This window comes from Bubalus bubalis, chromosome 2 (genome assembly GCF_019923935.1).
Source record: "Bubalus bubalis isolate 160015118507 breed Murrah chromosome 2, NDDB_SH_1, whole genome shotgun sequence".
NCBI classification, from domain to species: domain Eukaryota; kingdom Metazoa; phylum Chordata; class Mammalia; order Artiodactyla; family Bovidae; genus Bubalus; species Bubalus bubalis.
The window spans coordinates 82971350-82996565 of NC_059158.1; the positions used below are offsets into that span (position 1 = coordinate 82971350).

Below are 25216 nucleotides of genomic sequence, written 5' to 3' on the forward strand. Positions count from 1 at the left end.
CGAAAAAGGAAAAGAATAACTGCCACAGGTGGCACAGAAATGTCTGATTTCCTTTGAAAATACATAGAAAACTCATGGAAACTATATAAGCTAAAGAAAAGATATTTTCTCCTAAAGTGCACCTGAATTCCAAAAGCAGGAAAATGAAAACAGATGTGTAATATAGCTTTTAAGAATATGGTGTTAGTGGTATTACATTTTTTTAAGACAAGTAAATGAGGCACATAAAAATATTTTACAACACAACTTGACTTATTCAAACTAATTTTGCACATGCAATATGAAATAGAAAAACCATTAAATTTGGAAAAATTTAATCTATAAAATTTTCTTAAGGAGTTTCTATATTTTTCCTAAAATCTAAATTTTTAGGCTTTGCAAATCTCTTCAAAGACAAATGAAAGATAAAGTTACTGAATTATCATTTATTGGGAAGATTTTCTAGGTATAAAACATGAGGACTTATAGTACTTTATCTTCTCTGAAGCCAGAATGAAAAAGAGATAGGTATAAATTAAAGAATGAAAAATAAAAGTTAGACATAAGAAAAAAATTCTGAACAGGGGCAGTATTTATTGGCTAAAGAAGTAGTAAACATTCAATTTTATGTGTCTTGTGTTGCTAAATATGAAAAGGAGACACATGTAGATCTTCTCTTTCTGGTCTTCTCTTTTTGGCCTCTAAATAGTAATTTTCTTCCATTCCATCACTGACATCTCCAGCAAATTTCTTGGGTGAGCTTTTCTTGTCACTTTCCATAGATACTTTTGAACAGAAAAGTATCTTTGAGAACTCTTCAATAGCTTCTTTATTCAATCACTAAATCATAGATCTATTAATAAATCTCTTTGAATGGCACTCAGGTCCTTCAACCTCTTCTCCAACTTAAGTTTCTTGTCAACCAATTACAAAGTATCAACCAATTACTTTTCCTCACTCTGTGGCACAGAGCTTATCCTATAGGACTACTTGGTGGCCGAACAAGCCCTGCCTGGCATGTAGCAGTGTCTTCAAGGCTTTGATGCCCTTGCCTCATCTGCTGACACTGACATCCTTCAAATGCCAGTTCACACTGCACTGTCCTCATGAAGCCTGTGCTTCTTCCTCAGCGAAGCACATGAAACTTCTAATAGAGATGTCATCTTCTCATTGTATACATATCTATCCTCACTACTTGCCTGTAAGCTCCCATAGGCCCAGAAAATGGCATACATATTTGTCTCTTCCATACAAAATAGATGATTGATAAACATGTTTGATATAAATCAAGGCATTAATTAGCTTAATGTATTATCATAATAATTTTCTTAAATCCAAGAAGGTAAACATCAGAATACACTAGGTAACATGAACAGCAGCTCACACATTTCTCTTAAGATTTTCCTTATATTTAGGTAGTGTTGACTTAATGCCTTTATTATTACATGGATATAGTAAACATAAGATATGTTTATTAAAAATTTACATGTATCATAACTACAGACAGAAAATAAAGTATCATCCATAATCTCATTATACAAATAAAAGAACTGGTATTTTCATGGTATGTTTTTCTTTTGCTCGTAGTGCTCAAACACATGTGATTTAAAGTATTATTGTCATTTTATCGCCAGTAAACTTTTGATATAATTCTGCATGTAGCTTTATATGTTAATATAAGTAATAGGCTTACTTTATGCAGATTCAGCAAAAGTAAAAGATATTTTAGTCTCTTAAATTCAAAGAAATTTCTTTATTTCATATACATTTAATTCTGTTTGGTGAATAGAAAGCTCCTACTAAATTAAGTTGAATTTTTTTCACCTACAACTATAAAAACTAACTTTCTCCATGAAAGAGTCCATTTTTCTCTTTTTCTAGTATATGTAAATTTTATATATCATAATATTTCTTTAATTGCCAAGGAGTTATTATAATCAACAGAATATTATCTTAAAGTTCAGTACTTAAAACACACGTTTTTCTTTCCTAAAAATTTCAGTGTCTTTCTTCTTAATTAATCTGAGTATCATTCTATCCCCTCCCTCCAGGTTTCCTGGCCCTTGTTCCCTCTGGCTCTCCTAGTTTTTTCCTAGACAAAAGGCCTTAAATATCTAGACAAAATTAACTATTAATTTAAAGGCATTTAAGAAGCATATCTTCAAAATTAAATAAAATTGATTTTTAAAATTTTGTCTGGTTAAGATCTTCTTCAAAAATTTCCCTCAAAAGTAAGGGAATAAACTCATATTCATATTTTTAAAGCCTCTTACTTTCTGGCACTGCATCTTATTAATATATTATTTTCAACACCAATATAGTTTCATAAAACTCTTAAGTAATTGGCCCATAGCTAATCTGTTTCTATAATCATATAAATCAAGAGGTGTCTCTTGCTACTTGGACTTTCATATTCCTTTGTGATTACTAATCCGCCTGTGGGACACGCTTTGCAACAGGTTCTGGAGATGACAAAAATGCGAACATCAAAGATGCCCGTGAAGAATTTAAATACAGTTATATGTGAGAGTGACAAAGCAAAACTTCTACATTTATATATTGTTTTGTGTAACTTGGGATTTTAAATATTAATTTAACTATTTTGTCTGTGAAACTCTGGCAAAAAATGTTTTAGGACATTTTCTTATTGGGAAGATGGGACCCATCATTTATATTTGGGGTCCTGCAGTCGTACTGAGTGCCTACTGTGTGCCAGACACCAAGCGAGGACTAGAAGTTACCATTCACAGGCCAGTGAAATGAAACAATAACATGCAGAATACTCACATCGACGATCAGGAAATCTAACCAGCACCAGGCATTGGTAAAATACACTTGAAAGCCATATGCAACCCACTTGAGAAGCATTTCCAGGATGAATATATAAGTGAAGACTTTGTCAGCATATTCTAACATGGTCTTAATGGTTTTTCGCTGTTCAATATATATATCTTCAAAGGCCTGTAAGTGAAAAAACTCCATTGAATTTCATTGTCATAAACTCTCTCTAATTGGTATTTTATTAGAAAAACTCATGCTTGCAAGCATCTTTTCAGGCGCCTAAGACTGGAAGACTTCATGCTTCCCAGAGCTGCATTTTGCTCTATAGTTATCTGTATGCAAGTGACTCTTAACTGGGCATTTCAGTCAACAAATTAATTCAAATAATCTTTAAATTTTGGTGTCAGGATATCCCATCAGAGCTTAAAATTTTTGAGACACTGCCAGCTGCTTCTGTATACAATAGGAGACACAAAACCATCTGCAAGCATATATGCTTTGCTCAGTGCAGAGTTGCTTGACTGTAACCCTAAACCCATTTAGTGATGAAAATGTAAGACAAAGAGTCCCCTTAGCTTGGGGAAGGGGCAGGGATTAGTCTTTTGCTTTCTCTATCTCTCTAGCTCAATCTGAGCATGAATATAGTTGTCCCTTAGTGGCAACCTCCCTTTGCCACTATTCTGCAGAGCTCTTTGGAAAGGGCAAGGGAACTCATTTGCAGGAGTCCCTGGGTCTTCTGGAATGAAAAGAGCATTTGTCTATTAATAATTGAATCCTTTTACAGGAAAAACTATCAGGACTTGGTGATCTGGATCAAGGAGAAAGGAGAAATTGGTTTTTATTTTTGTTGGTTTTTTGACCATTCTGTTGAGTGAAATCAGATATAAAATAAGTCTGTAATGATCTCTCTTTGCTGCTTGTGGGTAATTTACTCTATTTACCCTTCAATGTGGATGGCACTAGTGAACTGGCATGAACAGAGAAATGGAGCTTATGCTAAGCAGATTGATATTTAGCTGATAATCCCATACCCTGTCTACATATTGATTCTTAATAGGAACTGGTTCTGATGACTAAAAGTTAGAAGGATCGTACTTTAAATATTCACCAAAAATCATACTGATCTAAATTTGATTCAATCTCAGGCCTACGGCAGAACAATAAAAGTTGCTACTTAGCGAGCCTCTCACACTGTGCTAAAAATATCATACAATGTCTCTCATCTTCACAAACACCTTCTTGTGCAATAGGAGGTTGATTGAGGGGAAAGGTAAAGGGTTTCAGGTAAAAGTAAAGGAGCAGATCATGTTACCTACCAGTGCCCCACTGCTGACCAGAATCATGAAGACAATGAAGGTTTCGAACCAGTTATGCTCCACTATCTTATAGCACGTTTTTCTCAAGTTCCACCAGAGTTTCCCTTTGCCTTCTTCTATGCTTATCTGACAACACTTAAACTTCCGCACACAGTCTAAAATATGTCAAAGCAAATGAAGAAAAAATATCACTCTTTGATTATGCATATTTGTGTGGGTGGGAGATTCACCTACATTATTACCTGATACATTATAAATAACTTTATTTTTTAAGATGGCTTTCACTTGTAGACATAGAAATCATCTACACATTTTAAAATCATTCATCCAAAAACTATTTTTTAGTGCTTATGGGGCTATTATAATGGTCTAATAATATAGTATAATGTATTACATTATAAAACCTCAGTACAGAACAAGAGAAAGAAAGAAATCACCAAAGGTTAGTATTCCCATCCTATCCCTATCCTATAATTCCACTCATATTTGAACTTTATATGTGATTTCTAATTAGTTCACTTAATGATACAATGTAAACATTTCCCTTTTAGTCACAAGTAAATAGAATTTTCCCTGGAGAAGGAAGTGGCAGCCCACTCCCGTACTCTTGCCTGGAAAATTCCACGGATGGAGGAGCCTGGTAGGCTACAGTCCATGGGATCGCAAAGGGTCAGACACGACTGAGCGACTTCACTAAATAGAATTTTGGAAAGTTTCACAATACTTCTCTAAATAAGATAACCAGAGATAACCAAGAATTGATATAAAGATCCTACTATTATTGAATATGTATGTTTCTGCAACTCCAGCCATTATCAGCAATAAGGTAACAAACACCTTTGTGGTCTACTAGATCAAAGGCTTCTCAACAAATATTTATTGCATACTTGTTTATTCAAGGAATTATACTGGACAATTATAATACTAGAATATGCAAAACACAGTGTCTCTCTAAACATAGTATGCATTTCAAGTAGGGAAGATTTGTCAATAGATATCATAGTTATAGAAAGAAAAATCTTGTTAGAGTTTACCAGCAGGTTAACTCCTAATACTGAGCTGTACAGAAGTGGATTTGGGGTTAAACTCTGAAGGACGTGTTAGAATCAGCTCTAGTACATAGAGCTACAAAGGAATAGAGAAGCAATGAAATAAATAAAGTTTGGTGGCAGGGAAGTTTGGAAATTGTATGAAGCAGAAAGTTGGGAATTACCACCAGAAAAGACAGCTAGAGCCAATCTGAAAAGGACCTGAAAGATTCAGTTAGAGAACTTAGATTTTGTGTGCTATCTAATGGGGAGAACACTGAAGGGTTCATTTGGGGGTTATGAAGATTTACCTGATAAGAATATTGATTTAGAATGATCTATGCCTGTACAAGGCATCAGACGGCTAGAAGACAAAAGATGGACAAGTAGTCAAGAGTCTAGAAGATTCAGTCAATGTAACATGAAAGAAAGTGAAAACAAGGGTGATGGAGGTGACAATGGTCAGGGGCAAAAGAGTCTACTAAGTAACAGGACCTGGCAGCACGTGTATATGGGGCGCTGGGTATGGGAAAGAGAAGATCCCTGACAGAGAGGTTTAACTCTGACAGAGAGCTCTTGTTCAAGGAATAGAAAAGTAGAAACCTCATTTTGAAGAAGCATAATATTTTAATGCACAGATATTTATCAGATGCTACTTTATAATGTCAGCCAGATCATATAATTTGTTTCATGAAAATTTAGTGAAGTCCTCTTAAATATTATTAGTGTTTCAAGTAATAAATAAATAGCATATATTTCTTGTTTCTTTGAGGTTGATCTTTTTCACATTTCTGTCTCCCAAAGGATTAAGAAGAGTAACATGCCTTGAAAATATTTGTAATGAACTAGGTGGAACTGAAATTATTATTTTTTTTCCCCTAAAGAGGATATGAGATGAAAAAATACTGTTCAATATAAAAAGATCAATGTTAGCAGGAAGGATAAATGCTACATTTGGGACACTGGTTCATTTCTGAGAGGGAAGCAAAGGATTGGATAAGGAAAGGGTCCAAAAGGGGTCAAATCTGTATCTGATTTATTCTTAAGCAAAAAACCTGAAGCAAATAAAACAAAAATATTCAAACTGCTAAAGTTGGTTGGTGGTCCTGCTGCTGCTAAGTCGCTTCAGTCGTGTCCGACTCTGTGTGACCCCAAAGACAGCAGCCCACCAGGCTCCCCCGTCCCTGGGATTCTCCAGGCAAGAACCCTGGAGTGGGTTGCCATTGCCTTCTCGTTGGTTGGTGAGTGTCTACGTATTTTTTATTATTGTGTTCTATAATGTTATGGTTGGTTATACTTCATACTGAAATGTTTTTTAACTTCACAAAAAACAAATGTTGATATTACCATAAATATTATTATTAATATATTGTGACCCTAAAAATAAGCTAATTGTCTGGGAAAGAATAGCAACTAATGCTACATAAATTATTTTTGTGATATATCTAACCTCTTGAATGTTTTGTGAAGTCATAATTTTTTTTCAAACTCAACTAACTTCACTGATATATGTGCAAAATTTTGGAGGAAAGAGTAGAAAAAAGTGGCTTCCCTCATAACATGCTGAAAAAATATCTCTTCCTCTGAAATAATTTAAAAATTGACAATGAATACATAAATATTTGTTTTCTCTAATGCATTTAAGTCCAAAAGCAATAGGTGTATGTAATGTACTCATCTGCAAAACTCTTAAATCTACTGACATTAATTTTGACACTTGCATAATCACATATTTTTAAAATTAGCTTAAAGTTCAAATTAAACAGCTTTAATGTTCTTAAATGAAATGAAAATGAAGGGAACACTTCTAGAATTAGTCGTAATTAAATAGCATTACTATCATCATTATTAAAATTAACTTTTGTTTAAGCATTTATTATATGATATTGAATTTGGGGCTAAGACATAGGATGAATTATTAAATAGATATTAACCAAAAAGATGAGTTAAGGATGAAGTGATTCTTAGGGTTTTAGAGAAACAGTTCTGTACCTACAATAGAGATTTGTCATGGTCTGTGTTATTGCACTAATATTTTATGCCTCTTTGTTTGTAGTACACGCCCACATTGAATCTGGATTGGCACTTTTGCTTTGGTGAACAGGACTGAGAAAACCTGATGTAAGTGGAGGATTGATGAGTGCTTGGCATTTAGGCGTCCTCTCTCACTCCTTTGCTTTCACCATGAGAACAAGCCTGGGCCAGTGTGTAGATGGAGCTGAGTCAGGCAACTGTCTCATCTAAGACCTCAGCTCTAGGACTAATCCCAACCAAGATCAGCAAAATCATCTTGCCAGCCATGGGCTTGTGAGCAAAGATACGATTTTTGTTATATGATAAGTTTTGAGTGGTTTGGTACACATTATTGTTCCAGAGATAACTGATCCACACCTCAAATAACATAATTTTAGCTTTCTTCACAAAATCCTCTTAGTATTACTCCAATGACATGGTGCCCCATACTGTATCACTCAGTATATTTTGATATTTCATTATTGATTATCTAGTATCATTCAGAACTAATAATATATATTTGACCTTGACAGATACAGGTAATTGTTATTCATGGACAGTTCCTTTTTAATAACATAACCACATTTATTTAAGAATGTGTTCCAATATCAAATGGCAAAGTGTTCATGGACAGCTTTAAATGTAAATTAATCAATTCGTACCATTATAACCTGACAAAACAGTAAACAATAAATTACTCCTTCAACTTAAATTTTTTTCTTTTATTTTTTAAAGGCAGAGAGAAATATGTATGATTTGGTTTTCTTGCTTATCAAAGATTCTATCTACAAGGCCACCAAAAAAACCCAGATAGTTAGCAGCATTTCTTAGAGGAGAACAGGATTCACAAAAATAGAAAACTGGATCTGATGCCTTAAATTATATCTTCATTTTTCAAAAATCATCTGTGCTTTGATATAGAAAAAGCAACCAACAAACAAGTAAATGTACAGTTGCTGGATACCTATAGAGGATTAGAACGAGCCAGGGAGGGAGGGAAGAGACGGCTAGATCAGAGAGGTCTAAGGAGCGTACATGCTCTGTTCCTCACCTTCCGTAAAACAGGCTTCAGGCTCCAGAGATTCTTCAGGCTCAGCTTCAGGTTGTTCCCCCTCAGCGGGAGCTCCTATATCAACTGTGCTGCCTTCAGATGAACTAGTTGCATTTAGCTTCTGAAAATCAATTCCACAGAAAAGCTTTTAAAATAGTTTCTTTAATCTATAATATAAAAATTCCAAAGGCGTGCCTTTAAGTCTTCTGTATTCATTTCCTTGATCTGTAATTTAAGACTCTCTTAAACATAATGCCAGTCTGCTTTGGTAGAGGTGGGGGGTCACAAGATTAGATACGGCACCACAGTATTTTTTTTTCTTTAAAAATGTGGTGCTAACAACTTAAGTAATCTTTGATTAAGCTCCTTTATAGAGAGAGATTCTGAAATAAAATCATGCAGAGCTTACATAAGCTGCCAGAGTCGTATGGTAGTCTGCGATCTCACTTTTGTGAAGTAGTTTAGGTGGTTTTATTCTAAAATTGTGACCCAACCAACAGAAGCTGCACAAGTGTATTTTCATGTCAAATGCAGAAAAGATTTGATCAAACGCACATAAACAGCAAAGTCTAAATTTATCCACTTTTCATTGACATGAAAACATATACCACTGGTTGTTATTAAACATATTCTCTAATTTTCTAATTCTGCAAAGAGCAGCACATTGTTAGCTTTATAGCAAGAGCTGATTGTTTGCATTCTCTTTGGCCAATGCACTCCTGTGTTTCATTGTGCATTTGGAAACTACTTGTTACTCTGGCACTCTTACCTCTCCAGTTAATAAAGGCAGAAATGAATCTTTGGTTGTTGTTTTGTTTTCCTTTAAGTTAAATCAAATACCACCAAAAGAAAAATATAATAGAAAGAAGTTGTTTTAAATCTTGAAATGCAATAAACTTTAGCCAAGTCAGGTCGTTCATGGGATCAGCATAAATGAAGGGATCCAGTCTTTAACCTGGTCTTAAAATGCTGCAGGAACGACACAGGGCCAGGTATGAGTGCCACATGGAATCAGAGTAGTTTGGGCCACAGCATTCTCGGACCTGTTACAATGTTATTACTATTAGTGTATAACATTAGGAAATGGCTGAGCTGATAGGAGCTACTTTATAAAGGGGATGAGGTAAGCACATGATAAAATGCACATTGAAGTATGTTGAATCCATTCTAAAATAGATGTTGTAGTCAGTACTAGAAACATTTGATTTATATTTGGGCTAAGGATTCTATAGATTTCCCTAAGAAGCTGGTTCCTTTATTTTCTGAAAATAATTTTCTTTATATGAAATATTTCCTTGGCATAGTGGTACTGATAAAGTAAACATATTTATACACACTATAGATATAGCAGAAAATACTTTTGTGTGTAATTTAACAATACCACTGATAGAAGCATAAATATCATATGTCTCCTCCATTAAAACTAGTTCAGGGTTATTTTTAAATTCAACCAAACCATTTAAAATTAAGGATTACATATTATAATGCACTTGAAGTTTATTGATTTCTTTTTCTACTACCAATTATATCACAACACTGGACAGATACTTAATTATAATATCTTTGTTTTTAGAATTTGAATGTACAGTATTCTAAGAAGAAACATTACATGACTTTTTATAATTTCCTATCCTTTATAGCTAAATTATCCTATCAATTTTATTTACATGAAGATTGTTATAGTATTTGGGACCTGAAATATTGATCATATTATTTACTGGATATTGAAACATGACATAGGTAATCAGAATAAGTGAAGCTTAGTTATATCTAATCTAACTACCAACAGCCCAAACAAGAAATGGAAAACATTCTTTTTAGGAAAAAGGATCACACTTCAATTACGGGTTGGTTAGGGTTTAGGGGATGATTCTAGGCTTACTGTACCCCACTTTGCCAGGATTCCCTAGAGAATTTCTTTGATGACCATTTTCAGGGCGCTCCATACTGGTGAATGGCTGCATCAGAACTTGCAGCAGCGCTAGGTATATATAGCTCAGGCACTCTATAAATATTCTTTAGGGAAGGTGGGAGGGAGGGTCAGGATAGCGGGAAAAAGGTATACCAGTGGCTGACTCATGTTGATGTATGGCAAAAATCATCACAATATTGTAATTATTTTCCAATTAAAATTAATTTAAATAATTAAAAATGAATGAATGAAGGAGCTTCTTCATAACAGAATGAAGGCTGGTCCTTGATAGTGACTAGCAGAAGTCACCAGACAACATTCCATGGAATTTTGGTTTAAAATATTCAAAAGTTTCCAGATGATCTCTGTAGCATCAACTACAATACCTTTCATTTAGTGTGGTGTCTTAGTACTGACACTGAATTAATAGATATTTTTCTAATTGAAGTCAGATATTTGTATAGTTAGAGGTCAGATTATTTTTTAAAAGTTTTGTGTTTCTAGAATATGTATCTCACCAGACTTAACTCTCTGAAGCAAAGATCATGCTTTTGCCATCTCTGCATCCCTAGGAACCATCACTAATGTTTGTGTTTAATAGATATTCCTTGAATAAATGAATGAATGCCCAATTCAGGAACTCTTTTATTCTACCACTAAGTACTTCTAATACCTCCTATCTTTTACATTCACATTCAAGGGAATACACATAACATTCTCATGTTAGTACAGAGAAACACAAATCTCTTCCAGATTCTAACTTACGTAAGTAATGACCAATGACCTTTGGAATCAGAAGTGCTGTCTAAACATCAGGCTTCCAATTAATCAGATCTAAGATGAACTATAAAATAAACTATTAAATAAATAAACTGTACTTTAATTCTGGAGTCAGGAAAACTAACACTAACTCATTTTGACAATATTTTTCCTCTTTCTACTCTATGTACATTGATCTACAATCCCAGCAGTGAATGGAGTCTCTCTAAGGAAATCTTATCCTTCTCCATCTTCCTCCTCAAGTGGAACAGCACAGGAACTACCTGTTACATGTATTACTTGAATATCTTTACTTGGTCTACAAATTAAAAAGCTAGGGTACACATTAATCCTCAACACCAACCAATCCAGTATCTACTTAGAGAAAGAAACATGGCTTTAATTATCTTGTCAAAAGGCATACTGAGTTAGTAGCTGGATTCAAGGTCTTCTGTATCCCACTTTGTTAGGATTCCCTAGAAAGCTATTTGATGATTCGTGAGTTAAGCCAATCTTTATCAATTTAAAACATTTAGTAGATGTGATATGTAACTAAACATTGTAGGTTCAAGATGGTGCTTGGAATACTGTTGATTCCCAGGCGTCATGACCATGAACTTAGTATTAGTTTGTTATAGTCATATTCTTATATGTATTAATATAAAGTTAAATATACATTGGGACATTTCATTAAAAAGCTTACTTTAAATAACAATCTTGAGATGTAGGCAAGAAATTCTGATTTATAAAACCTTTCCTGACAACATCAATTCAATGACTTTCTAAAAATCACATGAGGCAAATATCATAATACTATAAAATGTGTTAACTAAAACAGTTAAACTGCATAAAGAGTCTATAAAATCCAAATGAGTCAAATTAAGAATATAAAACTTTTCAGCTTCAGATAAGGTCGTAATCACAATTAATTCTAACTACAGTACAAATTCACCAATTAGAATTGTCAAATGTACATCATTTATATGGAATTATTAGTACTCATATACTTAAAAGAATAACTTTCAAATAAAGCTTCTTTGTAAATTTTCCAATGTAGCCATAATTCACTGCAAAATGCCACATGAGTAAGAGAGCAAAAAATTAACCAGTTAGAAATAAAACCAGTTCTTTGCTTTGGTAAAATTTAGATGTTTAGGTTCCCTTATTATAATCTTGCTTATTTATTGGAAGACAAGTGAACTGAATGATACTGTTAGTACAGCCCTTCCCTACTCAACCCTTAAAATATGGATGTCCCCCAATGTCAGGATAGTCAAGAAATTAAACATGCACAGAATTATTTGCTATGCCTGGCATTGGCAATCATTTATTTTCAGGTGAAATATTAGCCGAAATTTTTTTTTTTAAGTGAAAATTTCATGTTACAGGGTTCTTACTACTGAAAGTCTGCTAGGTTCCTCAAAGTGCTGGGTCACCATAATCAAGGGAGTTAAGCAGGGCAGAATTGTATTTTGCTTAATGATCTAATAAATAAATATCAAGATACAATATTTCATTTATTTTTAAACCCTATACTTCCAACTTTTACTTTCCACATCATTGACAAACTATTATCAGACATCTGCCAAACTCATAGTCCTTCTCTCAGAAAGTAGAAGCATTTTTTAAAACATAACACAGAAAAGGGAGAGAAAACATCATTTTCTATTAAGTTTTTCAAAGGTACACTTTTTTTCTTATTATGAAGTTAAGATATTTTTAAGAAAATGTAATCAATAAATAAAGTATATAATTTGGACAAAAGGTATATGCTAATCCTAATCAATAAAAGAAATTGGGATTTTTTTTTAAGAGAGATAATTAAAATATAGATTAAATCAAGTATTCCATATCTATTTTGGTCACAAAGAATGACAATTCTTTGATCCATGTGGATCCTAATTCTAGCCTGTACTTAAGGAATTCTAGGTCATTTTATGTGAAAAATCTTAATATCAAAGTAATGAGAGTGATGGTTATGGTTCCTATGGGATAGGCCAAAGTGACACATTAATAATAGAAAGGAATTATTCTTCTTAGTAAGGAAAAGCAAAATCAAAACTGTTATTATCATTTTACATTATTCAAATAATCATTTTTGTCTTTATGACAGACATGCTACAAAATTCTGTAATCCATAAATAGCAAAGCTTTAAATATCTTTCTTGGGATGGCAAAAATAACCCTTCAGTCCCAAAGACTCATGTTTGGTCATTTTTTTTTTTGCTTACATTAAGGATATTTAGAGCTTTTTAAAAATCCGTTAATCACTATCCCACTGGAAAACTTTCCTTGAAGATTCATATGTTCTCCAGGATAAAATTATAGATGGGTTTTTACTGAAATCATTCTTCCACTGCTTACGCAGACCTTCTCTACACAGCCTTCTCTCCTTTCCTACTCTTTGTACTAGAGTTCAGTATACTGCTCTCTTAGGGCTTCTCTGGTGGCCCAGTGGTGAAGAATCCACCGGCCAATGCAGGAGACTAGGGTTGGGAAGATACCCTGGAGAAGGAAATGGCAACACACTCCAGTGTTCTAGCCTGGGAAATCCCACGGACAGAAGAGCCTGTTGGGCTACATTCTGTGGGGTCACAAAAGAGTTGTACATAACTTAGCAACTAAACAACAATAATAACTCAGAGAATAAGAAAACTAATCTTACCTCTTTCTAAGAAACTAGGAAAAAGAAGCTATTATCTTAAGGAGTCAAATTTCATACTTTTCTGAAGAATTAATGCATAACAGGAAAAATTAATTCTCTCTATGTGTATATGGGTATCTGTTTTATTTGGGGTCTTAACTTACATGATTAATGATATATTGGTCTCATTCCTCCAGTATATAGGGCATTATCTTTCATTAATGTAGAGTGCCAGTGACTGAATATTTTGTTCCCAAATATTTAAAAAATGCTCCCCCAAATCCATGATCGTTGCTCCACACAAAGAGCCAAATGTGCTTATGTTAGGGTTGTTTTATGCTTTTAATGGCAGAAGCAGAGGAAACTGCATCTAAATTACAAAGCATTTAATTAACATTTCTTGAAAGAAATTAAATTGGGTTGAGCAATTTGGTTAACATATTTTAGGAGAAAACTGTGATTTAAACATCAGGAAATGAAAGTTCTGCTAAATGGAGCCTATAGAATGGTGTTACACTCACTGCCTTAGCTGAATGACTAGTAGGTCCCTTCATTTAATAAATGTGAAAGGAGTAGAGTTCACATTGGTTTTATTTCTGAATGAGTTTGCGTTGCATGATATATTTAAATAATATTCTTTAAGAGCAAGTTTCCCAGAAGTTCTAGATGAAATAAAAGAAAGACAAAAACACAAAGTATAGAGGAGCAATACAATGAAGAAAGTAGATTTCAGAACTTTTTTCAGAATGAATATACCATCTATAACATTTCTGTTTGTTTCTTTTTCTTCCTTCCTTCTCTCCTTCCTATCTTTCCTTTTTGGTGTACAAAAGAAATTCATTTCCTTTTCTTTCATTCTCAGGAGTTTTAGGGGTAAATATCAAGAGATTCTCCAGGGGAATTGTATTCTAAAGGCAAAATACTCTTGGTCAAGTGCTAAATAGAACGATACCATTTTCTCTGAAATGAAGCAGATAAAAATTGTACCAGTGCTGCTGGCAGCAAAACCATAACATTCCATTTACATTATTATCACATTAAAACATCCTTTAGAAAGTTTGCACATGAACAACGGATTATTCTAACTTGCAGATTACCCTTCAGAAAAATTTAATATGACACTGAACAACAAATTACCAACAAAGTACACTCATAAGGGCTTCATTTACTTAAGAAAAGGGCAGAGGAGTGAAAGCGTCCTGCAAGAGCTTTTCAAAGAGTACCTTATATTTCTCCTTTAGACCCTTAGCATGTTCAAAACTCTGTAATGTTAAATGGAATTAAATAATCTATAAACGCATGCACTTTTATTTTTCATTGAATGTAATTTCTTTAAAAATCTATGTAAGAAAATTAGCAGCTACCTCAGTTTTAAAAAAGTTAGGGTTGCCAGACTTGCCTGACCATGCTTTATGACTCAGCATAAGAGCAGCTGTGCATGTTTTTATTTTACTGCCAATGGATGGGCAAGGAATGTAGCTGAGTAACATGCAGGCCAGTCAAAATTCATTTAGAAACTAATCATATTTATATATGTACAATTTGCTTAGGTAACCTGGGTAAAAGTGGTGGCAGGAGTCTCTGGCTGGTTAAAAAACACCAGAGCTGCATTCTTGATGGCTCCAGCTTGCTTTTACCCCTGTGAGAAGTAAGAACGGTAAGCAGTGAAGGTCACTATATTGCACTAGTAAATTTTACTTTGAAAAATAATCATTCAAGCATGGCTTAAATTATTAAAACTCTATAAAAGAAATCAAGCATTGGAAATCAAAAGTATGAAAGGAATGACATTACATACGGTCAAAGTAACTTGAGTTAAAGCATATAATTACCATATGAATTTAAAATGATATACTCTAGAGAATCTACAGAAAGCTGTCAAAGAATCACACAAATTTGGCAAAGATAAAATAGAAGAGGATTTAGTTCAAACACCTAAATAACCTCTGTGTCCACTTGGTTAGTCTGCCTTATAAGAAGGGATTCATTATAGGCATTCCAAAAATTAAAAGGTGCTCCATTTTTTTCCTTTAATATTTCAAATCAGTTAGAAAGAATATCATTTAGTATGAATATCTTATTCCATTTGTTAATACTTCACATGTGATACTTAATACCAAAATCCAACCCTACTAATTAAGAAAATGACCGGACAAAAGTAACTTGAAGGCAGAACCCTAAAAAGATATCTCAGGTGGGAATACTTGTAATTCTTGGATACTTATTTCAGTTCTCTTTTGTTTTCTAGTGTAGAGTTACCAAATGCCAGAAGATTGTAACTTGAACATAGGCCCTTCCTAGGCTATTGCTCTAACCCTTTATTTGTTTATGAGTTTATATTTAATAAGTTTTACATAAAGCCATAATTGAAAATTTTACCAAATAATAAATTTTAAAACACAAGTAGCAATCTCTACACAAGTACTGAAAAGACTCCACAGCTAAAACAACAAAATAATTCTACTTTCAACTGGCAGATCAGCTCTCTGCCTCCAATTCCAAAGTAGTGACTTCACGTGTGTTATTTTGGAATACCTAACTCAAATGGAAAACACATGAAAAAGTCTAATGTTTACAAGAGAAACTGAGAAAAGAGTTTTGATTTTTCCTACTATAAGCCCCACCTTACTAGATATTTCTCTAATGTGAAACACAACGGTTTGAGATGAGGCAAAATACATGCTCTTCTGGAGAAGTTTGAGGTTTTAAAATTTCTGAAAATTAAGAATAGTGAATGTCAAGTTATCCTACCTCAAAAGATACTCAAACTTAGCCAAAGGTTTAAATGGACTGGTGACGTCAACATTTGATTCTTCATAATTAGTTTCTAGTTAACACCATAAATTAAACATGTGCTGTGCTGTGCCTAGTTGCTCAGTCATATCCAACTCTGTGGCCTCATGGACTATAGCCCACCAGGCTCCTCTGTCCATGGGGATTCTTCAGACAAGAATACTGGAGTGGGTTGCCATGCCCTCCTCCAGGGGATCTTCCCAACCCAGGGATTGAATCCAGGTCTCCCACACAGCAGGTGGATTCTTTATCGTCTGAACCACCAGGAAAGCCCAAGAACACTGGAGTGGGTAGCCTCTCCCTTCTCCAGGGGATCTTCCAGACCCAGGAATTGAACTGGGGTCTCCTGCACTGCAGGCAGATTCTTTGCCAGCTGAGCTAAATTAAACATACATAAAAATAAAAATTGACCTCCCTTACTCTAAAGGAGATATTTACTATTAGGTAAAATGATGAGAGGGGACTACATATTAAAATTTAATGACCCAATTCTATTTTCTAAATGCTTACTTTAGTGTCTGGGCTTCCCTCATGGCTCAGATGGCAAAGAATCTGCAGGCAACGCAGGAGACCTGGGTTGCACCCCTGGGTGGGGAAGATCCCCTGGAGATGGGAATGGCTACCTACTACCGTATTCTTGCCTGGAGAATTTCATGGACAGAGGAGCCTGGCAGGCAAGTCCATGGGGTCAAAAAGAGTCAGACACTGAGTGACTAACCCTTAGTTTCTAGAAACTTAAAATACAAGAAATTAGGCCCCACCATTTCAGCATAGCCCAAACACACTTATCCAAAATTTAATTAACTAGATATTAAGATATTATTCAGCTTATTAGTGTACATTTGAGTTCAACTAATTTCAGCAATTATTTGCTCCAGGCTATAAGGTTTTTAAAATTCCCCCCTTGAATCTCATTGTTATTTTGTGAAACTAGTACCTATGGTCTTGCTACCTAAATGTTACTTTTCGTAACCATATTTAAACTTTCTCTGAAGTTAATGTTTAATACCAACTTCCACCTAATCACTGAATTAGCAATACTATCTTACAAAAAAGAACAAACAGAAATAGCATCTTTTCCCATAATTATATATGATAAATACAGTAAAACTGATTTAAAAATCTAAGGTTCCTTTCTTAGAAATATATTTTTGCTCTTTTAATTTTATTAACTGATCCCTAATTTTTGTGACACTGTTTCACTACTTAAATTACATCCTTCAGTGTCTCCAACTGTCCCAAATCATCATTCTTAGGATGAGAATAATAATAGAGGTCTTTCTGTTTCCTGCCAATCAATTTAAACAACAAAGAATGAATCTTTGTTTTTGGTTGTTATTTTTATTTGTTTATGCAAGTGTCAATCGCTGGGAATTCTGGCTTCATTTTTGTGTAAACAAACATTAAGGGTTTATTCCTTCTCTTTTTTCCCAACTCTGTGCTTAGTAATCTATAAATAAACCAAGAATATACCCTGGTATTTATACTCATCTAGTAAATCAAAGAATTCTTTAAATTACCAAGAGTCTTACTGTAGTTGGAAAATTTAGAATTTTTCATTTAGACAGCAAGCACTGTGCTCAGTAGGGTTAAAAATATTTTCAACCTGATTCGTCATCACTACCTTCACTTCCTTCAAAACACTGTTTACTTCAGGAAACATGAAACTACACGTAAATATCAAGCCAAGATCCCAATAATATCTCCATTAAATATATGCCTGTGAAAACTAAATAAAATCACATTTTTTGTTATTCCATAAGAGCAAAGAATGTAGCAAAATGAGGATTGGAACTGCCCCTCACCAAGCATTTTTCTAGTATATGCAATAAAATACCATTGTGGAAAAATTATAAGGAAGAAAGTGGATAAACTGAGGCATTGTTCACAAATCAAAAATTATTTAAAATCTTTTTAAAAATTCATATTAACCTGAATATTAATATTATCAGCAACTCAAAATGGTGACTACTTGAAAGAATGAGTTAACTATATTTTGTTTAGCTATATACTTTATATTGTCAATTAATCTATCACCAATTTTGCCACAGAAATTGTATCAATAGGTATTTCCTATTTTCTTATAGAAAGAAAATAATTTTTAAAAGTCTGGATGGTTTAAAGCAAACATCATACCAAAATATCTTCTTATGTAGAAATTCCTACCTCTTTGCTTTCTTCCATATCTGACTCGCTGCTGAATTCTTCAGTATTTAAATTTTCAAAGTCAGACTCTCCGACAGCAATTGGTACAGTCACAGTGAGGCTGGGGTTGTTTATGAAGGACATGTAATCACTTTCATCCACGACATACTTTTCTACGCTGCTGCCTATGCCACTGGTAGTTCCGTTGCCATCTTTGAGATAATTGAGGTCTTTGCCTATTTCTATCGTGGTATGGTTGGAAATACAGCTGTCTTTTTTGTTATTTAGATCTTCAAGAGGTTTAATTTCATCTAAAGCTTTCTGCTTTCTAACAAAGGCTTTCTGAATAAATTCACGTATTTTTCTTTTAACAAAATCGATTCCTTTCTGCATCCTTCCCACAGCAATCTGGAGATTATTCATTTCATTATCATCATCAGTGGCGGCAAGATTGTCAGAACTGAATGAACTCAAGAGTAAGGCCAGGAAGAGGTTCAGAACCTAAAACACAATAGGAAAGCTGGTGATCAAAACATTCCATTGTTTCTATTGCTCCGAATGACAAATTTTCCAAAGTTGTTCTTACACCTCACTTTTTCCTAACAGATATTCTTTCTAATTTATGATAAACTATCCTGGAAAAAAAAATACCCAGCCAATAATACTACATTAACACTATTTACATTTTAGTCATTGCAAAATTACTAAAACCACTGCTATGTAAAACTTCTATATTAAGTTCATTTCCAAATGAAAAATTTTTGCTATCTATATAACTATACAATGAAAAAGGGAAAAAAAAGTTTTGTTTGGGATGTTAAGTATTTTCCCCATGTAACCTGGGTTTTCCAGGACACTGATAATTTATTATACTTTTATCCTGAACCAAAGATGATTCCACTATATTTAAATATTATTTTATTTTTATGTTTGTATGTATTCTTGCACTTTAGATAACATCAATTTAGAAAAAAATATATACCTACCACTAGATCAAAAATCTCAGTTTTTGGTTCAGAAAATCATGGCTACTAGATTTATATAGTAGTTGCAAATAGTATAAAGAAATGGTTACAGACCACTGATTAACAACTTGAGTCTACAAAAATAGGACCCACTGATATGGGTTAGCAAAAAGATTAGTGACCATAAATCTGCTATGTACATTCAAAAAGAGGCAATTTACTAAGAAATAGAACACTGTCATGGGCACAAGACCAAGTATATGAGTCCTTGATCATTCAAACAGACAGAACAATGACTAAAAAGGATATGGCCCTGAAGGGGTCCAAAGACAAAAAGTAAATAGTACAGAAGAGGAATCCTAGGAAAGCTTTTAAGTAGAACGCCAACGAAAAGGATGCTGCATTCTTGCTGTATTCCTATCTTTCTAATAGGCTAATGAGCCTCAGAGTTCCTTTGTTTAACCAGTTATGAGTCAGTCTAACCAACGGTGTTAAGAAAGGCAAAAACCTATAAGATCCAACAAGGACTGCACATAATTCTGTGAGTCTATACTGACATCTTTCAGTTGCTATACCATGGTTGCTAGTACTTGTACTAAGACTGATCCTTCACATCTGAAATTTACCAGTGAAGTTATATTTTATGATGATTTGCCTTGAATGTATTTTTTGGATAAAAATAGATGAAAGAGAAAAAGTTAAATGCTACATTTTGGGTTTTATCCCTAATAAAACTGAATTTTGGTACCATAATTTTTTCTAGATTTGATTAAGGTTCATTAATGAACTTTTTCTATTAGGAACTTTTTCTTGACAAATATTAGTCAACCTTCCCAGAGTGAGATCCAACTATAGTTCCTCTCAAAGCTTTGGAGCAGGTATCTATTATGTCTTTTACTGTTATATCTTATGATAAGTCCATTCCCTTTTCATATTAGAATTAAAGCATTGGGTAAGAATCAAGTTTATTTTCTCAGTGCTAAGCTTACAAGATTGTTCTAAGGATTCAGTTAAGGGATCCATGTGGCCCTCACAAAGCTACTGGCACATGGTAAACACTTGAGAAAGTTTAGTTGTTATATCACTGTTACTATGATCCAACCTACTCTCTGTTATACTATGTTTCAATTTACCTTTTTTTGTTTTCAATCTAATCTCTTTTTCTAGACCTCCTTTATTACCAAAGGGTATTGATCAGTATAACAGCTGACCAAGGTGGTGGGTGTGACCAAAGGCAATTTAAAGAAATACAGTTCAACAAGCTTACTCAGGAACTGAAACCTGGGATCCTGTTTCACACATGGTCATGGACAGACTTGATAGCTCACTGAGTCAAACTGTTTCTTTCATGTGTCCCCAAATTATTCTCTTGGAATAATAATTTCCATTTGGGATTCAAGGTTGAAACATATTGTCAGTATCAGTACTTTTTCTAGCCTGATTTTTAATTGGTGAGAAAAACTCATTTTCACATCCCTCTTGTGTGCTGCTAAGTCACTTCAGTCGTGTCCGACTCTGTGTGACCCCATAGACGTCAGCCCACCAGGCTCCCCCGTCCCTGGGATCCTCTGGGCAAGAACACTGGAGTGGGTTGCCATTTCCTTCTCCAATGTATGAAAGTGAAAAGTGAAAGTGAAGTCGCTCAGTCGTGTCCGACTCTTAGCGACCCCATGGACTGCAGCCCACCAGGCTCCTCCATCCATGGGATTTTCCAGGCAAGAGTACTGGAGTGGGGTGCCATCACCTTCTCTATCTTGTGTGCTAATGCCCCACTTAGAGATAGAGGTGGCTACTTCTAGATGTGGTAATCTTCCAAAAAAAAAAAAAAATGTATTCTTTTTCTGCAGCACCTGTCTTAAACCTGTAAGAGGATTTCTGGCCATAGTGTTAGCAAACCAAGATGATAGCCTGGGAAAAGCAATCTACAGCCCCACCTCTGTCTTGTCTGTGGACTAGGCAGTGATTACTTACACCTCTTGTGGTCAAGCATTACATGGGAGTTTATACGTGCTTACAGGAGGTTATGTCAGCTTGTCTTTGGGGGACATTAACCTTTTTGGTGAGGATGAGAAGGAAGAATTGTAAGAAGCAGTGCACCGGGTTCAGTCAACCTTATTTAAGGAAATGTGATATGAACATATTTCCTTAATAGTGATAAACATGACAGATATTTTTACCACCTTAGCTACTCTAGAAAAAATATACAAGATATCACAAAAGGAGGGATACTTTTTAACTTATAGTAAATAAGGAGATTCTTTAATTTTTTTTTAAAAAAGTACAGAATTTAAATATATGCCAATAGATGGAAATTATTATTTTATCTGTTATACCATTTTATGTATATGTAGCAATCCAAATTAATACAAATGACATCCATAGGTATGAATACTTCCTGAAATTCTCTTCTCAACTTGAAATCCTTTGTATAGTTAGAGAAATGTGTCCTATTTCAGTAAACTAAAGATCACATGTGGTATGTTGAGTTTCTTTAAATTCACTGTTTTCTGGCCCCATAAATTCTACCCAAATTCTACCTGCTCATTGCCACTTTCCTGATAAAAAGACATCTGTAGCGTTCAACTGTCTACAGGAAAAAATATTCAATTTGGTAATGCATAATCAGTCTTTTCATAAATTAAACCCTACACAGTCTGGCCTCAAACACTTCCTGCTACCCCACTATGAATTTTCATTGCTTGCATCCAGTCTTCTCACTCATTGTTGTCATAAAGGATTCTGTTCTCTGCCTTCTATTCTCTTCTTCCAGTGTATGCCAGATATATAAGTGAAATCAAACCAAATCTAAAATACAAACCAACGACATTTTCTCTGTTTTTCTTCTATGTAGCCCTGTGATTGTTTCTTCCTGTTCCATGCATTCCTGCATCTTCTGAAAGCAAGCAAGTTATATCTGGAATTGTAGTGGTTTTAAAATTATTTGATACTCATCCCTTCAAAAGTTAAAGTCTAATCCCTTTTTCTTAAATGTGAGCTCTTTTTAATGACTAGTCAATAGAATATTGCAGAAGTGACAGAATGTGACTTCAAGATTAGAACATAAAAAGAGCTTTCTCCTTGCCCGTTGCTTTATGTCTTGTGCTCTGGAAGAAAAAGCCAACTGCCATGTCATGAAGATAATCAACTCTATGGCAAGATCAATGTGGAGAGAAACTGAAGCCTTCTACCAACATCCAGTAAGGCTGAACTGGGACCTCTCAGCAACAGCCATGAGAGTGAGCCTTATTACAAGTCAATTCTTCAATCTTAGTCAAGATAACTGTCTCCTATCAACATCTTGATAGAAATCTTTTAACTAACCCAGGGCCAGAACCAGATAAGTGGTTCCCAAATTTCTGACCTTCAGAAATTATGAGATAATTAATAAATGTGTATTGTTATAAGCCACTGTTCACATTTCTGGATTGTACACTATTCATATTTCTTGTTATTTTAAGAACAGGTCAGAATTAACAACAGGATACTAAGAAGACTGAAATATTGCAGAAAATAGAAAAAAATAATAATTTTTTGTTTTTTTCCTTTCCCTTTTCTCTTCCTCTGGGGGACTGAGCCAATCAGTCTACCCTAAAGGAAATCCCTGAATATCCATTGGAAGGACTGATACTGAAGCAGAAACTCCAATAATTTGGCCACCTGATGCGAAGAATTGACTCATTTGAAAAGATCCTGATGCTGGGAAAGACTGAAGGCAGGAGGAGAAGGGGATGACAGAGGATGAGATGGTTGGATGGCATCACCGACTTGATGGACATGAGTTTGAGTAACCTCTGGGAGTTGATGATGGACAGGGAGGCCTGGCGTGCTGCAGTCCATGGAGGTGCAAACAGTTGGACACAACTGAGCCACTGAAGTGAACTGACTGGGGGACTGGAGGTTACTTTTAGTGTGAAAGAAAATGAAGTCTATAAATTGCAGACTTTAAAATATTGGTTACGATAGTCCTTGTTATATTCCACTGAGTTGGGGCCCGATCAAGCAACTTAGTATAATAAATTTAACATATGAGAGTCTGATCCCTCTCAAATAAATCTAATGTCCTTTCTTCCCCAACCACTGGGTCCACTATTCCCTGGCTTGGGATGGTCTACTTTATTCTCACATCTCATTTAAAGATATTTGCAGGTCTGAACTCTTTGACAAAGCCTTCTATGATGATCCTTGCCATTGCAAAGCAACATTTCCATCTTGTGAACTTTACATATAACACTTTGCTTTCACATTTTTTTCACTTACTCTTTTTATTCCTGTTTGAGTAAATGTCCTATCACTGTGCCATATATATCGTTCTACCATCGTTCCCAGGCCTCCAGGACTCAGTAGAGGTGTGTTGGGCATAGTTCATTTTACACAGAAATGATAACAAATGATTCTTGAGTCAGTGTTACTTGTTCATACTGTCGTTTCTATGCAACAAATACTGATGTGCTTTTAATGGACTGAGACGATCACTATTTTTTTTAACTCCAACTTGCAGAGAACCCATATGTGAAACATTTTCAAGTAACAATATTGTTATTATTTATAAATAAAATGAATGACTGTCTAATAGCACTGCCATGCTTTAGCACAAGAACTGAAAGATAAAAGCCAAAAATGGCCCTCTCCATGGAACAGTAAGAGGTACAGAGATGAAGAACAACTTTGGTTCAAAAGATATTTTAAGAGCTTGTGTTACATGTCAATTACAGTTCAATATAAAGGGAAAATTTTTAAATAATGTAAGCAAATATTAAAAAGAGCTCATGTAGATTTCTATAGTCTGATCTATAACTGACTCCTGCCATCATGAAGAATTGAAACTTGATTTAAAAAAATATATACAAAACATTCCTGATGGTTACATTATCTTTTACTGAAAATGAGAAAAATGTTTTACCACATACCACCAGGTTTCCAATGACCATGACCATCATGAAGACAGTAAGGCACATGGTTTGACCGGCGACCTCCATGCAGTCCCACATGGTCTCTATCCACTCTCCACACAGCACCCGGAACACAATCAGGAAGGAGTGGAAGAAGTCATGCATGTGCCAGCGAGGGAGTTCACAATCATTGGAAATCTTGCAGACACATTCTTTGTAGCTCTTACCAAAGAGCTGCATGCCGACCACGGCAAAAATGAAGACGATGATGGCCAACACCAAGGTGAGGTTACCCAGAGCCCCTACAGAATTGCCGATGATTTTAATTAGCATATTCAGGGTGGGCCAGGATTTTGCCAACTTGAAAACTCTAAGCTGAAAACAGAAACAAGGTCATTACTGCTCTGCATTTGGAAGAATCTGTATATTTGTTTATAGGGAAAATCTACAGTGTCTCAATTTTAGGTGATGGGTTATTTGTGTGCCAAACTATTGTCTATATTCTTCATTCTGAAATAGTATATGTTGTAAATAAAATAAGAATACAGTTTTTTTTAATTGGCATTTAAATTCCATAATCCTACATAAGCATTCATACTATTTTTTTTGTTTTGTTTTTCTGTAAGGAGCTGAAATACCTAAAATTAATGGTGATTAATTAGCAGAAACTGCTTCAGAGAAGTAGTGGCTCTAGTAGAGGCTCTCATTATTTAAAAGCCCAAAATGGATATATTTTTCAGTGTACTTGAAATATCATGCTGAAATGCACAAGTGTAAACAACATTAACACTTAAATTAGGTAAGATACAAGGGAAAACCAACTAATTTCTTTAAATCTTAGACTGCTTTGACCTTTAGTGTATTGTAATATTAGGCTATATTTTAAAGGAGATTTATTATATTCAAATAAGAAATACTTGGACTTGAATAAAAAGCTGTAT

The 25216-nt window shown here is 34.5% G+C and overlaps 1 protein-coding gene across 4 annotated transcripts in view; it reads right to left on the reverse strand.

Moving 5' to 3' along the window:
• SCN2A (sodium voltage-gated channel alpha subunit 2) overlaps nt 1-25216 on the reverse strand; it is a 139905-nt gene that overhangs the window by 17229 nt on the left and 97460 nt on the right. For all 4 annotated transcript variants that reach the window (XM_025275753.3, XM_025275757.3, XM_044934488.2 and 1 more), the window contains 5 exons: nt 24294-24650; nt 18443-18922; nt 8169-8289; nt 4077-4231; nt 2767-2940 (listed from right to left, as the gene is read on the reverse strand). In XM_025275753.3, the coding sequence (XP_025131538.1) occupies nt 2767-2940; nt 4077-4231; nt 8169-8289; nt 18443-18922; nt 24294-24650 (1287 nt within the window). The remainder of the gene's footprint in view (nt 1-2766; nt 2941-4076; nt 4232-8168; nt 8290-18442; nt 18923-24293; nt 24651-25216) is intronic.